We start from the raw sequence: 15,399 nt of genomic DNA, 5'->3' as shown, positions 1-15,399 counted from the left end.
TGTGGTGAACAAAGTACAACAGTGACTCTTTCACCTCAGACGGCTGAAGGAGTTCAGCATAAATCCCCAAATCCTCAACGACTTTTTCAGGGGCACCATCGAGAGCATCCTGGCTGGCTGTGTCACTGCCTGGTATGGGAACTGTACTACCCTCAACCACAGGGCACTGCAGAGAGTGGGGCGGACAGCCCAGCGCATCTGTGGACGTGAACTTTCCACTATTCAGGACATTTACAGCAGCAGGTGTGTAATAAGAGCCCGAAGGATTATCAGGGACTCCAGCCACCTCAACCACAAACTGTTTCAGCTGCTTCCATCTGGCAAATGGTACCACAGCATTAAGGCCAGGATCAACAGGCTCCAGGACAGCTTCTTTCACCAGGCCATCAGATAGAAACATAGAAAATAGGTGCAGGAGTAGGCCATTCGGCCCTTCGAGCCTGCACCGCCATTTATTATGATCATGGCTGATCATCCAACTCAGAACCCTGCCCCAGCCTTCCCTCCATACCCCCTGACCCCTGTAGCCACAAGGGCCATATCTAACTCCCTCTTAAACATAGCCAATGAACTGGCCTCAACAGTTTGCTGTGGCAGAGAATTCCACAGATTCACCACTCTCTGTGTGAAGAAGTTTTTCCTAATCTCGGTCCTAAAAGGCTTCTCCTCTATCCTCAAACTGTGACCCCTCGTTCTGGACCTCCCCAACATCGGGAACAATCTTCCCGCATCTAGCCTGTCCAATCCCTTTAGGATCTTATACGTTTCAATCAGATCCCCCCTCAATCTTCTAAATTCCAACGAGTACAAGCCCAGTTCATCCAGTCTTTCTTCATATGAAAGACCTGCCATCCCAGGAATCAATCTGGTGTATCAGATGTATCAATACACATTGATTGAATTGCATATCTGACTGTACACTGTGTCTGACTGTACATACATGTATACAGAACAATTACATATACAATCTTGGTGTCTGAGCAATATCCTCCCACATTTCCCTTCCTCATTGCTTGTACATCGCGACAGAGACGCAACATAAAGATTTTTACTCCCTCATGTTGTGAGGTGGATGTAAGAAATAACATAAATTCTAATTCTTATTCTTAAAAAAAAACCCAAATAGATAAATAGTGAAAAAATGAGTGAAATAATGTGGCAGTGTTTATGGGCAAATGGGTAATGTTTAGAAATCTGATGTAGAGGGAAAGAAGCTGTTCCTAAAACATTGAGTGTTGAGTGAGGAACACATCAGGTCAGGCAGCACCTGTGGAAGGGAACAAATAGCAGACTTTTCAGGCTCAGACTATCAGGCCAGAAGAGAAGTGGTGATGACTACATAAGGAGGAATATAAAACTCAAGCCTTGCTCAGTCCAGAAGTAGTGTGGTGGGCCCTCACTGTGTGTTTCCATCCAGGAGATTAGTAATGTCACTAAATGGATTTCTTGTCCCAACCAATGTCTCCCTGAACTCCTCTCCCACATAATGAAGTGCCCAGTTGGAAACAGAGCCAGTGTATCTGAGTCTCACCTTAAAAGAAGCTGCTTCACATCCTGTTAAATAAAACAGAAGAAATCAATGAACACAAATTCAAATAAATGGGCGGCAGTTTAGAGTTCCTCCAGCATTTTGCTATTTAGTTCTTGAATGAATTGGCAAAACCCTAATCACACCATCAACCTAGCCACACTATAACCACTTTTCGCCAACCTTATCAACCTTAAGGGTTTAAAGGCTTGCGTGCCTCAATGATCCTAAGAGCTTGTTGGCTGGAGTCAGGGCTTTATGCTTTGGCTCTTGGTAGCGTCACCCATGCCAAACAGGTCAAAGGGTAGAGGCCAGACTAAGAGTGGTCCACCAGTCCTCCGGGTTCAGGTGTTCAGCTCAGGGCTAACAACCCTGGCTGATAGTAAAATAAAATTGTTACAGAAACAGCAATGAAGAATCCTTCTACTTCTGAGTGTAACGGTATTTCTGTGTCTCCACCCCGAACTTGCATGACTGACAGTGGTGAAAACCGAGCTACTAACATGATGCAGGAAGCCCTGAATACTGCCAGAAACGAAGGACCTTCACATCTGCCCTAAATGCCAGCAGTGTAATGGGTAGCAGTAGTGTAACAGCTCTGATCACTACACTAAAATGGGTTTTGTTTTTCCTTTTGTTCTATTTCTGTACTTTTCTTGTAAAAAATGTATAATTTTTGCTTAATTTATGATTTTCATGAGGAAGATCCTAATGCTGCAAGTAAGCTTCTCATTGCATCTGTGCATAAAGTGACAATCAGAATCAGGTTTAATATCACCAGCATATGACATGAAATTTGTTTTGCAGCAGGAGTACATTGGAATAGATACTAATAAAAATCTATAAATTACAAGATATATATATCTTGTAACGAACCGGGTCAGGTCACAGATCTCTCAGTGGGTGAGCATCTGGGGGACAGTGACCACCGCTCCCTGGCCTTTAACATTATCATGGAAAAGGATAGAATCAGAGAGGACAGGAAAATTTTTAATTGGGGAAGGGCAAATTCTGAGGCTATAAGGCTAGAACTTGCGGGTGTGAAGTGGGATGATGTTTTTGCAGGGAAATGTACTATGGACATGTGGTCGATGTTCAGAGATCTCTTGCAGGATGTTAGGGATAAATTTGTCCCGGTGAGGAAGATAAAGAATGGTAGGGTGAAGGAACCATGGGTGACAAGTGAGGTGGAAAATCTAGTCAGGTGGAAGAAGGCAGCATACATGAGGTTTAGGAAGTCTCGACTCTTGTCTTGCCACTGGATCCAGATGGGAATTAGGAAGAGAGAGAGGCTGACGCTGCGCAACTCTCCCTCACTTAAATCCAAATCAAGCACTAGTCTCGACACTATCATCATCATTTTTAATGGTGTCGAGGTCTTCATTGACGATGATGGATGAATAACAACAAAATTAGTTGTGGGAATATTTCCATAATGGGGCAAGTGAAATTGAGTAAAGTTATCCCCTCTGGGTCGTGAGTCTGATGGTTGAGAGTTAATAACTGTTCCTGAACCTGGTGGTTTAGGTTCTGAGGCTCCTGACTCTTCTTCCTAATGGCAGCAGTGAGAATCTCTGACCACTAACTTATTATTCTTCTATTGCCCTACCTATCTACACAACTATCTACCCTCCTATTCATCTATTTATCTAGTGTACAAGATATTAAGTGCCAAAGATCAAGCAGACAGCCAGAGACTTTCTTGCAGGGTGGAAATGGCTAATATGAGGGGGCATAATTATAAGTTGATAGGAGAAAAATATACAGGGGATGTCAGAGATAAGTTGTTTTTTTTTACACAGGAAGAGTTGCATGCATGGAATACCCTGCCAGGGGTGGTGTTAGAGACAGATACATTAGGGGCATTTAAGAAGGTCTTAGATAGGCACATGGATGATTAAAAAATGAAGGGTTATGTGGGAAGGAAGGGCTAGATTGATGTTAGTGTAAGTTAAAAGGTCAGCACAACACTGAGGGCTGTGGAGCCTGTACTGTGCTGTCATATTCAATGTTCTACATACTGGGAGAGGTTGTCTGGGAGAATCAAAATGAACTACATTGAGTACCTCAATAAATGAAAGAGGATCCTTGTGCTCTTGATCCTTCATTTCTTTGTCTAATGTTTGAATTTTTTCAATCTTTTCCCTCAGTGAATTTGAGCAGATCTTGATCTGGGAGATCACTCGGTTCTTCTCTGTGTCGATCTTCTCCAGTGCTGACTTTTCATCCTCTTCCAACTTCTTCCTCCATTTGGAGTACTCATTCGACAATGTTCTCTTCAGCTTCTCACTGTGTTTCTGAAAATTCACCAGAGCAAGAACAGAAACTTTAACTTAAAGCTTTCATCTCTGACCTTAACCTTCAGTTTCCTGGTTGCCCTATCCTCAGAAAAAATCTGCGTCAATCAATGTAGATAAATATGCCACGGTAAAATAGCTGTTCGTGCCACACCATTACAGCTCAGAGTGTCAGAGTACCGAGTTCATTTCTGGCATCCTGTGAAAGAAGGTTTGTACATTCACCCTGTGACCATGCGCAGACATCCCACCTCTCCCGGAACTTCCGGGAGTCTCCCGCATATTAATAGTGGCTCCCTGATGCTTGCAAATTATATACAATATCACGGAAATCAATTTTTTTGAGAGTGACTGAGGGAAAAGCAAGAGAGAGCGCAAGAGCGAGAGTCTCGGCCTGAAACGTCGACTGTACCTCTTCCTAGAGATGCTGCCTGGCCTGCTGCGTTCACCAGCAACTTTGATGTGTGTTGCTAGACTAAAGCCAGCATGGTTTTCTGAAAGAAAAATCCTGCCTGACTCACGTACTGCAATTTTTTGAGGAAATTACAAGCAGGGTAGACAAAGGTGATGCAGTAGATGTGGTGTACTTGGATTTTCAGAAGGCCTTTGACAAGGTGCCACACATGAGGCTGCTTAGCAAGATAAGAGCTGATGGAATTACAGGGGAGTTACTAGCATGGGTGGAGCATTGGCTGATCAGCAAAAAACAGATAGTGGGAATAAAGGGATCCTATTCTGGCTGGCTGCTGGTTACCAGTGGAGTTCCACAAGGGTCAGTGTTGGGACTGCTGCTTTTTACAATGTATGTCAATGATTTGGACTATGGGATTAATGGATTTGTGGCTAAATTTGCCAATGATACAAAGTTAGGTGGAGGAGCAGGTAGTGTTGAGGAAACAAAGAGCCTGCAGAGAGACTTAGATAGTTTAGGGGAATAGGCAAAGAAGTGGCAAATGAAATACAATGTTGGAAAGTGTACGGTCATGCACTTTGGTGGAAGAAATAAATGGGCAAACTATTATTTAGATGGGGAGAGAATTCAATATGCAGAGACGCAAAGGGACATGGGAGTCCTTGTGCAAGATACTCTAAAGGTTAACCTCCAGGTTGAGTCGGTTGTGAAGATGATGAATGCAATGTTGGCATTCATTTCTGGTGGTATAGAATATAAGAGCAGGGATGTGATGTTGAGGCTCTATAAGGCACTCGTGAGACCACACTTGGAGTATTGTGTGCAGTTTTGGGCTCCTTATTTTAGAAAGGATATACTGACATTGGAGAGGGTTCAGAAGATTCACAAGAATGATTCCAGGAATGAAAGGGTTACCGTATGAGGAACACCCGGCAGCTCTTGGGCTGTATTCCCTGGATTTCAAGAGAATGAGAGGGGATCTCATAGAAACATTCCAAATGTTAAAAGGCCTGAACAGATTAGATATGGTAAAGTTATTTCTTATGGTAGAGGAATCTAGGACAAAACGGTACGACCTCAGGATTGAAGGACGTCCATTTAGAGCAGAGATGCAGAGAAATTACTTTGGTCAGAGGGTGGTAAATCTGTGGAATTTGTTGCCATGAGTGGCTGTGGAGGCCAAATCATTGGGTGTATTTAAGGCAGAGAAAGATAGGTTCTTGACTAGCCAGGGCATCAAAGGGTATGGGGAGAAGGCAGGGAGTGGGGATGGTTTGGCTCGATGGGCCAAATAGCCTACTTCTGCTCCTATATCTTATGGATTTTATAAACATCTATTAGATCACCCTCAACCTCCTTTGCTCCAAGGAAAATCTACTGAATATTGAAAGGCCTAGATAGAATGGACGTGGAGAGGATGTTTCCAATTATGGAAGAGTCTAGGACCACAATGCACAGCCTCAGAGTATGTCCCAGAGTCATAGAAATGTACAGCATAGAAACAAGCCCACCGGCCCACCTAGTCCTACCTACTCCACTACGACCTTGCCTACCAAACCTCTACTATCCACGTACCTGTCCAAACTTCTCTTAAATGTTGAAATCGAACTCACATGCACCACTTATGTTGGCAGCTCATGTCACACTCTCATGACGCTCTGAGTGAAGTAGTTTCCCCTCATGTTTCCTTTAAATTTTTCACCTTTCACCTTTAACTCATGACCTCTAGTTGTAGTCCTACCCTCAACGGAAACCACAGTGGAAAAAAGCCTGCTTGCATTTACTCAAAATATATCCCTCATAATTTTGCATACCTCTATCAAATCTCCTCTCAATCTTCTACATTCCGAAAGTGCTAACCTATCTCAATCTTTCCTTATAACTCAGGAACTCCAGACCTGGCCACAGCTTTGTAAATTTTCTCTGTAATCTTTCAAACTTATGTAATGTCCTGGTTCACATCCTTACTGCTATGCTGTAGGTATTTCATCTAACAGTTCTAGAGCAGTCTGTTCTACTCTCAGCCTGTTTGGGTTACTGTTGAAGATAAGGGATGATGTGGAATGTGTGCCATCCAATTAGGGGGAGGTTTACTTGGTGAGGGACACCAAGGTTGGCTTGAGGTTTTTTCCTTTTGTTCGGCGGGAGATAGAGAGAGAAGACGCTGGGGAGAACTGGTCATAGGATATGACCTGGTGGGAGACATGTTTGCTCAAAATGGATTGTGAGCGACGTTCGGAAGGTGGTGTGTGCTTTCACGCAGACCGAGGCCCACAGCACGTGAGTGACAGAGAAGTACAAGGTGAGCTCCAACTTGTGCACATTTGATTTTTAATTAAAATAGGCCCTTTCTTTTTTGTTTTTCTTTACTAACCCTTTAATTAAATTAAGATTTATAAATATAATCCCTTTAATTGTAAGCAGTGTACTGTCTGTTATTTTGTGGCATAAATTCCTAAAAGGGTAGCAAATGACACAGCATCCACATGAACCGGGGTTCGGGATGGGAGAGCGTCTCGATCTCACCAGCTTGGCAGGCCTGGAGAGTGTCTTCCCCAGACTAACGCAGCCGAGGAAACTGGGGGTTTCATTTATTTACTCCTTACGTGTGGGTACTGACCAAAAATGCACACAATACTCCAAATTAGGCCTCTCCAATATCTTGCACATCTTCAAAATAACATCCCATCTCCTGCACTCAATATTTTGATTTATGAAGGCCACTGTTCCAAAAGCTTTCTTTAACACCCTAACTACCTGTGATGCCACTTTCAATTAATTATGGACCTGTATTCCCAGATCTCTGTTCAATCGCACTCCTCAGTGCCCTCCTGGTCACAGTGTAAGGCCTATCCTGGTTAGTCCAACCAAAGGGCAAAACCTTCATGTGCCATTTTTCCAGCTGGTCCAGATCCTGCTGCAAGCCATGATAGCCTTCCTCACTGTCTACTACACTCCCAATCCGTCATCTGCAAATTTACTGATCCAGTTAAAAACATTATCATCCAGATCATTGATATAGATGACAAACAACAATGGACCCAGCACCAATCCCTACGGCACTCCACTAGTCACAGGCCTCCAGTCAGAGAGGCAACTATTGACTACCACTCTCTGGCTTCTCCCACAAAGCCAATGTCTAATCCAATTTACTACCTAACCTTGAATGCTGAATGACTGAACCTTCTTGACCAACCTCCTATTCGGGACCTTGTCAACTGGCTTGCTAAAGTCCATGTAGATAACATCCACTGCATTGCCTTCATCAACATACCTGGTAACTTCTTTGAAAAACTCTTTAAGATTGGACCTACTATGCAGGAAGCCATGCTGACTATCCTTAATTAGTCCATGTCTATCCAAATATTCATATATCTGGTCCCTTAGAATAGCTTCCAATAACTTTCCCAATATTGATGTCAGGCTGACCTTTCATTAGGAAAGAAAAGGTGAATTATGAAAGGAAGTTGGCAATTAACATAAAAAAGGATACTAAGAGTTTTTTTTAAAATATAAGAGTAAAAGAGTGACACGGGTAGATATAGGACCGGTTGCAAATGATGCTGGAGAAATTATAATGGGTAACACAGAGATGGCAGAGGAACTAAATGAGTATTTTGCATCAGTCTTCACAGCGGAAAATATTAGCAACATACCTGATAGCCAGAGGTCTCAGGGAATAGAATTAGGTACAGTCAAGATTACTAGAGAGAAAGTGCTTGGGAAGCTAAATGGACTAAGAATAGATAGGTCTCCCGGATTGGATGAGGTGCACGCATGGGTTCTGAAGGAGGTGGCTTTGGAGATTGTGGAGGCATTGGAAATGATCTTCCAGGAATCAATTGACTCTGGCATGGTTCCGGAGGACTGGAAGGTCGCAAATGTAGTTCGGCTGTTTAAGAAAGGAGGGAGGCAGCAAAAAGAAAATTACAGACCTATTAGTCTGACATCGGTAGTTGGGAAGTTATTGGAGTTGATCCTCAAGGACGAGGTTATGAAATACCTCAAGATGCATGACAAGATAGGCCCAAGTCAGCATGGTTTCATGAAAGGAAGATCCTGCCTCGACAGCCTATTGGAACTTTTTGAGGTAATCTCAAATAAGATTGACAAGGGAGAGGCCGTGAACGTTGTGTATTTGGATTTTCAAAAGGCCTTCGATAAGGTGCTGCATAAGAGGCTGCTTAATAAGATGAGAGCCCATGGAATTACAGGAAAGATATTGGAATGGGTGGAGCATTGGCTGATAGACAGAAAGCAAAGGGTGGGAGTAAAGGGATCCTATTCTGATTGGTTGCCGGTTACTAGTGGCGTTCCGCAGGGGTCGGTGTTGAGGCCGCTTCTTTTTACAATGTATATCGATGATTTAGATTATGGATTAAATGGTTTTGTGGCTAAGTTTGCGGATGACACGAAGATAGGTGGAGGAGCAGGAAGTGTTGAAGAAATGGAAAGGTTGCAGAGAGTCTTGGTCAGTTTAGGAGAGTGGGCAAAGAAATGGCAGCTGAGATACAACGTTGAGAAATATACGATTGTACAGTTTGGACAAAGAAATAATCAGGCAGATTATTATTTAGATGGAGAGAAAATTCAAAAATCAGAAGTGCAAATGGACTTGGGGGTCCTCGTGCAGGATACCCTAAAGGTTAACCACCAGGTTGGATCGGCAGTAAGGAAAACGAATGCTATGTTGGCATTCATTTCAAGAGGAATAGTGTATAAGAATAAGGAGGTGTTGGTGAGGCTCTATGGGGCATTAGTGAGACCTCATTTGGAATACTGTGTGCAGTTTTGGGCCCCCTATCTTAGAAGAGATGTACTGATGTTGGAGAGAGTTCAGAGAAGATTTACGAGGATGATTCCTGGAATGCAGGGGCTAACATATGAGGAGCATTTGTCGACTCTTGGACTGTATTCATTAGAGTATAGAAGAATGAGAGGGGATCTCATAGAAACACTTTGAATGTTTAAAGGGTTAGACACAGTAGATATGGAAAGGCTGTTTCCGTCGGTGGGTGAGTCCAGGACAAGAGGCCACAGTCTTAGAATTAGAGGGTACCCATTTAAAACAGAGATGAGGAGAATTTTTTTAGCCAGAGGGTCATGGATTTATGGAATTCATTGCCACATACAGCTGTGGAGGCCCGATCATTGAGGGTGTTTAAGGTGGAGATTGATAGGTAGCTAATTAGTCAGGGTATCAAGGGTTATGGGGAAAAAGCTGGAAATTGGAACTAGATGGGAGAATAGTTTAGCTCGTTGTGGAGTAGACTCGATGGGCCGAATGGCCTACTTCTGCTCCTTTGTCTTGTGATCTTGTGACCTGCGTACAATTTCCTGGTTTATTTTCAGAGCCTTTCTAAAACAGCAGAACAGCATTAGCTATCCTCTAACATTCTGGTAACTCACCTGTCACGAAGGATGATTGACATATCTCTGCTAGGGCCCCAGCAATTTCTGAAATTGCCTGCCACAGGGTCCGCAGGAACACCCTGTCAGGCCCTAGGGATTTATTCACCCTGATATACCTCAGGACAACAAACACCTCCTCCGCTGTAATCTACATAGGGCCCAAGAAGTTGATGCTGCTTTGCCTCACTTCTCTAGACTCTCTGTCCATCTCCTGAGTAAGTACAGATGCAAAAAAGATCTCCCCCATTTCTTTTGGATCCACACATGGAGAACAATTTTGATCATCAAGAGGACCAATTTTATCCCTTGCAATCATTTTGCTCTTAACATATCTGTAGAATACGATAGGATTCTCCTTTACCTTGCCTGTTAGGGCAGTCTCATGGCTCCTTTTAGCCCTCCTGATTTCCTTCTCAAATATAGAAGGTTATGGGTAACCCTAGGTAATTTCTAAAGTAAATACATGTTCAGTACAGCATTGTGGGCCGAAGGACCTGTATTGGGCTGTAGGTTTTCTATGTTTCTAAGTGTTCTCTTGCATTTCTTATATTCCATAAGGACCTCATTTGTTCCTATCTGCCTATACCAGTTATGCGCTTCCTTTTTTTCTTAACCAGCACCTTATTATCTCATGAAAAGCAAGGTTCCCTACGTCTGTTCTCTTTACCTTTCATATGACAGGCACATACAAGCTTTCTACTCTCAAAGTGTTTCTTTTGAAGCAAATACACCTTGACCAGAAAACACAGCCTGTCTCAATCCACACTTGCCAGATCCTTTCTAATACCATCAAAATTGGCCTTTCACCAATTTTGAATCTCAATCTGCATACCAGACCTATTTTTTTTTGGTATATTGACTTTGAAACCAATGGCATTGTGGTCACTGGATGCAAAGAGTTCCCCAGTACAAACTTCTGTCACCCTACCTCATTCCACAAACCCTGGCTCATTCCCTAACAGCAAGTATCACACACTCTCGTCGGGACTTTAACGTACTGATTAAGTAAACTTTCCTGAACACAGTTAAGAAACATATTTGTCCTTTAATAACAGAGATGAGGAGGAACCTCTATAGCCAGATGCCGGTGAATCTTTGGAATTCATTGCCACAGACAGCTGTGGAGGCCAAGTCATTGGATATAGACTCAGTGTCCACTTTATTAGGAATACCTGTACACTGGCTTGTTATTGCAAATATCTAATCAGTCAGTCATGTGGCAGAAACTCAATGCATAGGAGCATCCAGAAAGGGTCAAGAGGTTCAGTTGTTGTTCAGACCAAACATCAGAATGGGGAAGAAATGTGATCTAAATGACTCTGACGGTGGAATGATTGTTGGTTGTCAGACGGGGTGGTTTCAGTAGCAGACACCGAGTTAATAGGTTCTTGATTAGTGAGGGCATCAAAGGTAATCGAGTCAAGTTTATTGTTATTCAACTATATACATGTATATAACATATATAACCATATATTGTATATAGAAACAAGACATTTCTCCAAACCACGATGTAATGCACAGTAGCACACATTAAACAATAACTTATGAAGGTATGGATAACATCCACAGATGAATCACACAAAATAACCAAATAAAGTGTCTAAATTAAATATTGTAAGGAACAGATTAGCCAGTGACACTTTGAAGGCGATGCGGCAGGGAGTTCAGAAGCCTAATGGTCTGAGGGAAGAAACTGTTTCTCATCTTGACCATTCTTGTTTTTAATGCATCGGAGTCTCCTGCCTGACGTTAGAAAGTCAAAGAGGATGCTGGATGGATGGGTGGGAACCTTCATAACACTAAGAGCTCTGCTTATGTAGCACTCCTGGTAAATGTTTCTGATGGATGATTGGGAGACCCCTATGATCCTCTCAGCTGTTCCCACATTCCTTTGCAGGGACACCCTGTCCAATGTTCAGCTGCTCCCATACCAGCTGGAGATACAGCTTGTCAGGCACTCTCAATGGTGCTCCTGTAAAATGGGGGTGGGGGGTAGCCTCAATCTCCTTAGGAAGTAGAGGCCCTATTGTGACTTCTTGTTCAGGGAGGTGAAATTAAGGGACCAGGAGAGGTCCCAGGTAGAAGGCAGGAGATGGAACACACTGAATGGGGAAAATAGCCTAATTATGCTTGTATGTTTTATGGATTTATAGTTTTATGGGATATTTCCCAGTATGGAAGCACATCATCTCCGTATACAATTGCATGCAATGATTCTTACCTTTAGTTCATTTTCGTACATCTGCAGATTTTGCTGTTCACTTGTCCAATTGCTCTGAAATGTACCAAGGTTCTGCACCTCTCTGTTTAGTTTCCCCTAGAACAATAATAATGGAAAAGCTTCAAAAAGTGCATGGCCATAAAGAATTCAGAAAACAATAAAGGACTTCACCAATACTTGCCTCAGATGGGAAGTGGCAGGGTGATCTTAAATGAAGAGATACAGTTACAAGGTTAGGGCAACATGGTAGCAGGGTGGTTAGCACCACTCTTTACAGTACTGGAGGCCAGGGCTCATTTCCCACCGCTGCCTATAAAGAGTCTGAATATTCTCCCCATGACCGCGTGGGTTTTTTTCCCCCCCAGTGTGCTCCAGCTTCCTCCCATAGAAACCCTACAGCACAACTCGGGCCCTTCGGCCCACAATGGTGTGCCCAACATGTACTTACTTTAGAAATTGCCTAGGGTTACCCATAGCCCTGTATTTTTCTAAGCTCCATGTACCTATCCAGGAGTCTCTTAAAAGACCCCATCGTATCCACCTCCACCACCATTGCCGGTGTCACTTACCCCTGACATCTCCTCTGTACCTACTTCCAAGCACCTTAAAATTGTGCCCTCTTGTGCTAGCCATTTCAGCCCTGGGGAAAAGCCTCTGACTATCTCATCATCTTATACACCTTTGTCTGGTTACCTCTCATCCTCCGTCGCTCCAAGGAGAAAAGGCCGAGTTTACTCATCCTATTCTCATAAGGCATGTTCCACAATCCAGGCAACCTCCTTGTAAATCTCCTCTGCACCCTTCCAATAATTTCCACATCCTTGCTGTAGTGAGGCGACCAGAACAGAGCAAAGTACTCCAAGTGGGATTTGACCAGGGACTTGTATAGCTGCAGCATTATCTCTTGGCTCTTAAACTCAATCCCACAATTGATGAAAGCCAATACACCATATGCCTTCTTAACTACAGAGTCAGCCTGTGCTGAAGTTTTGCGTGTCCTATGGACTCAGACCCCAAGATCCCTCTGATCCTCCACACTGCAAAAAGTCTTACCATTAAAACTATATTCTGCCATCAAATTTGACCTACCAAAATGAACCACCTCATACTTACCAGGGTTGAACTCCATCTGCCACTTCTCAGCCCAGTTTTGCATCCTACCAATCTCCTATAACCTCTGACAGCCCCCCACACTATCCACAACACCCCCAACCTAAGGGTCTCGGCCTGAAACGTCGACTGCACCTCTTCCTAGAGATGCTGCCTGGCCTGCTGCGTTCACCAGCAACTCTTATGTGTGTTACCCCCAACCTTTGTGTCATCAGCAAACTTACTAACCCATCCCTCCACTTCTTCATCCAGGTCATTTATAAAAATCACAAAGAGAAGGGCTCCCACAGTCCAAAGACGTACAGGTTGGTCTTTGCAAATTGTCTCGTGATTAGGCTGAGATTAAATTGGGGATTACAGGACAGCGTGTCTCTAAAGGCCTATACTACACTGTACGTCAATAAATATAGTTAGATAGATAAATGCCAGGAGGGAGATCAGTGGGGAGGGATGGGGGGGACGCATGGACAAGGGAGTCGCGTAGGGAGTGATCCCTGCGGAAAGCAGAGGGAGGTGGGAGGGAAAGATGTGCTTAGTGGTGGGATCCCGTTGGAGGTGGTGGAAGTTACGGAGAATAATATGTTGGACCCAGAGGTTGGTGGGGTGGTAGGTGAGGACCAGGGGAACCCTATTCCTAGTGGGGTGGCGGGAGGATGGAGTGAGAGCAGATGTGTGTGAAAGGGGGGAGATGTGTTTGAAAGCAGAGTTGATGGTGGAGGAAGGAAAGCCCCTTTCTTTAAAAGAGGAGGGCATCTCCCTCGTCCTGGAATGAAAAGCCATCCCTCCCCACTGATCTCCCTCCTGGCACTTATCCTTGTAAGCGGAACAAGTGCTACATATGCCCTTACACTTCCTCCCTTACCACCATTCAGGGCCCCAGACAGTCCTTCCATGTGAGGCGACACTTCACCTGTGAGTCGGCTGGGGTGATATACTGCGTCCGATGCTCCTGATGTGGACTTCTATATATTGGCGAGACCCGACGCAGACTGGGAGACCGCTTTGCTGAACACCTACGCTGTCCACCAGAGAAAGCAGGATCTCCCAGTGGCCACACATTTTAATTCCACATCCCATTCCCATTCTGACATGTCTATCCACGGCCTCCTCTACTGTAAAGATGAAGCCACACTCAGGTTGGAGGAACAACATCTTATATTCCGTCTGGGTAGTCTCCAACCTGATGGTATGAACATTGACTTCACTAACTTCCGCTAAGGCCCCACCTCCCCCTCGTACACCATCTGTTATTTATTTTTATACACAATTCTTTCTCTCTCTCTCCTTTTTCTCTCTCTGTCCCTCTCACTATACCCCTTACCCATCCTCTGGGCTTTCCCCCCTCCCCCTTTTCCTTCTCCCTGAGCTTCCTGTCCCATGATCCTCTCATATCCCTTTTGCCAATCACCGGTCCAGCTCTTGGCTCCATCCCTCCCCCTCCTGTCTTCTCCTATCATTTTGGATCTCCCTCTCACCCTCCCACTTTCAAATCTCTTACTAGCTCTTCTTTCAGTTAGTCCTGACGAAGGGTCTCGGCCCGAAACGTCGACTGTACCTCTTCCTGGAGATGCTGCCTGGCCTGCTGCGTTCACCAGCAACTTTGATGTGTGTTGGTTGAATTTCCAGCATCTGCAGAATTCCTCGTGTTTGAAACTTTAAACTAAGTTTTTTTTTGCCTGCCCATGGTCCACAGAGTGGCCTATTCCCTGTTCTTTATGTTCAATGTAGAACAATACAGCACAGAAACAAGCTCACAATATCTGCATCAAGCATGATGCTGAATTAAACTATGTTTCTTTTCCCGGCCCATGGTCTGTATCTGTTAATTCCATGCAGGTGTAACTGGGTGCCGTGGACTTGTTGGACCAGGAGGGTCTGTTACAGTGCCCTAAAATAAAAGCAAATAAATATTCATGTGTCTATCTAAAAGCTTTTTGAACACCACCAAACTGGCTGCCTGCAGTATTATCTCTTAAAAAAAACACGGGGTGCGTGTGGTGTCTAGGAAGGGGTAGCACCTCTGGTGATGGGGCTTGTCATGTCTGTTCTGGGGCAGCTCACTCACCTTTGGTCCCCAGCGGACAGAGCTCTCACTTACGGCTCCGATTTGCATGTGGCAGTGGCCACACCCCGGTACACTGTTTCGACAGGTGGGCTAAACCAGGTGAGATAGAGCATGCCTGTCCTAGCATGTGAAGTCAGCACCGGCGGATTGAACGGACGAGATCTACAGTGAGATCCAATGGTCAGGCAGGCAGAGATCCAATGCTCCACGGAGAGTGAAGGGCATGACAAGGCGAAGAAGACATCATGGTCATCCATCCCAATTAAGGAAATCCCCACTTTGTGATGTTTGTTCGTACCACTGGACCCAGACTTCTAAGGCCGAGAGAGTGGAACTGCCCCAGTGCAATGGTTT

General features: G+C 44.3%; 1 protein-coding gene across 3 annotated transcripts in view; it reads right to left on the bottom strand.

The window, feature by feature from the left end:
* The window catches only part of LOC134347802 (E3 ubiquitin/ISG15 ligase TRIM25-like), a 46,511-nt gene that overhangs the window by 28,081 nt on the left and 3,031 nt on the right, over positions 1-15,399 (bottom strand). For all 3 annotated transcript variants that reach the window (XM_063050250.1, XM_063050251.1, XM_063050249.1), the window contains exons 2-4: positions 11,871-11,966; positions 3,595-3,825; positions 1,532-1,554 (exon numbers count right to left, since the gene is read on the bottom strand). In XM_063050250.1, the coding sequence (XP_062906320.1) occupies positions 1,532-1,554; positions 3,595-3,825; positions 11,871-11,966 (350 nt within the window). The remainder of the gene's footprint in view (positions 1-1,531; positions 1,555-3,594; positions 3,826-11,870; positions 11,967-15,399) is intronic.

This window comes from Mobula hypostoma, chromosome 6 (assembly GCF_963921235.1).
Source record: "Mobula hypostoma chromosome 6, sMobHyp1.1, whole genome shotgun sequence".
In the NCBI taxonomy this organism is placed as follows: domain Eukaryota; kingdom Metazoa; phylum Chordata; class Chondrichthyes; order Myliobatiformes; family Myliobatidae; genus Mobula; species Mobula hypostoma.
Note: the sequence above shows the minus strand (reverse complement) of the source record. Positions and strands in the feature narration are given on the sequence as shown.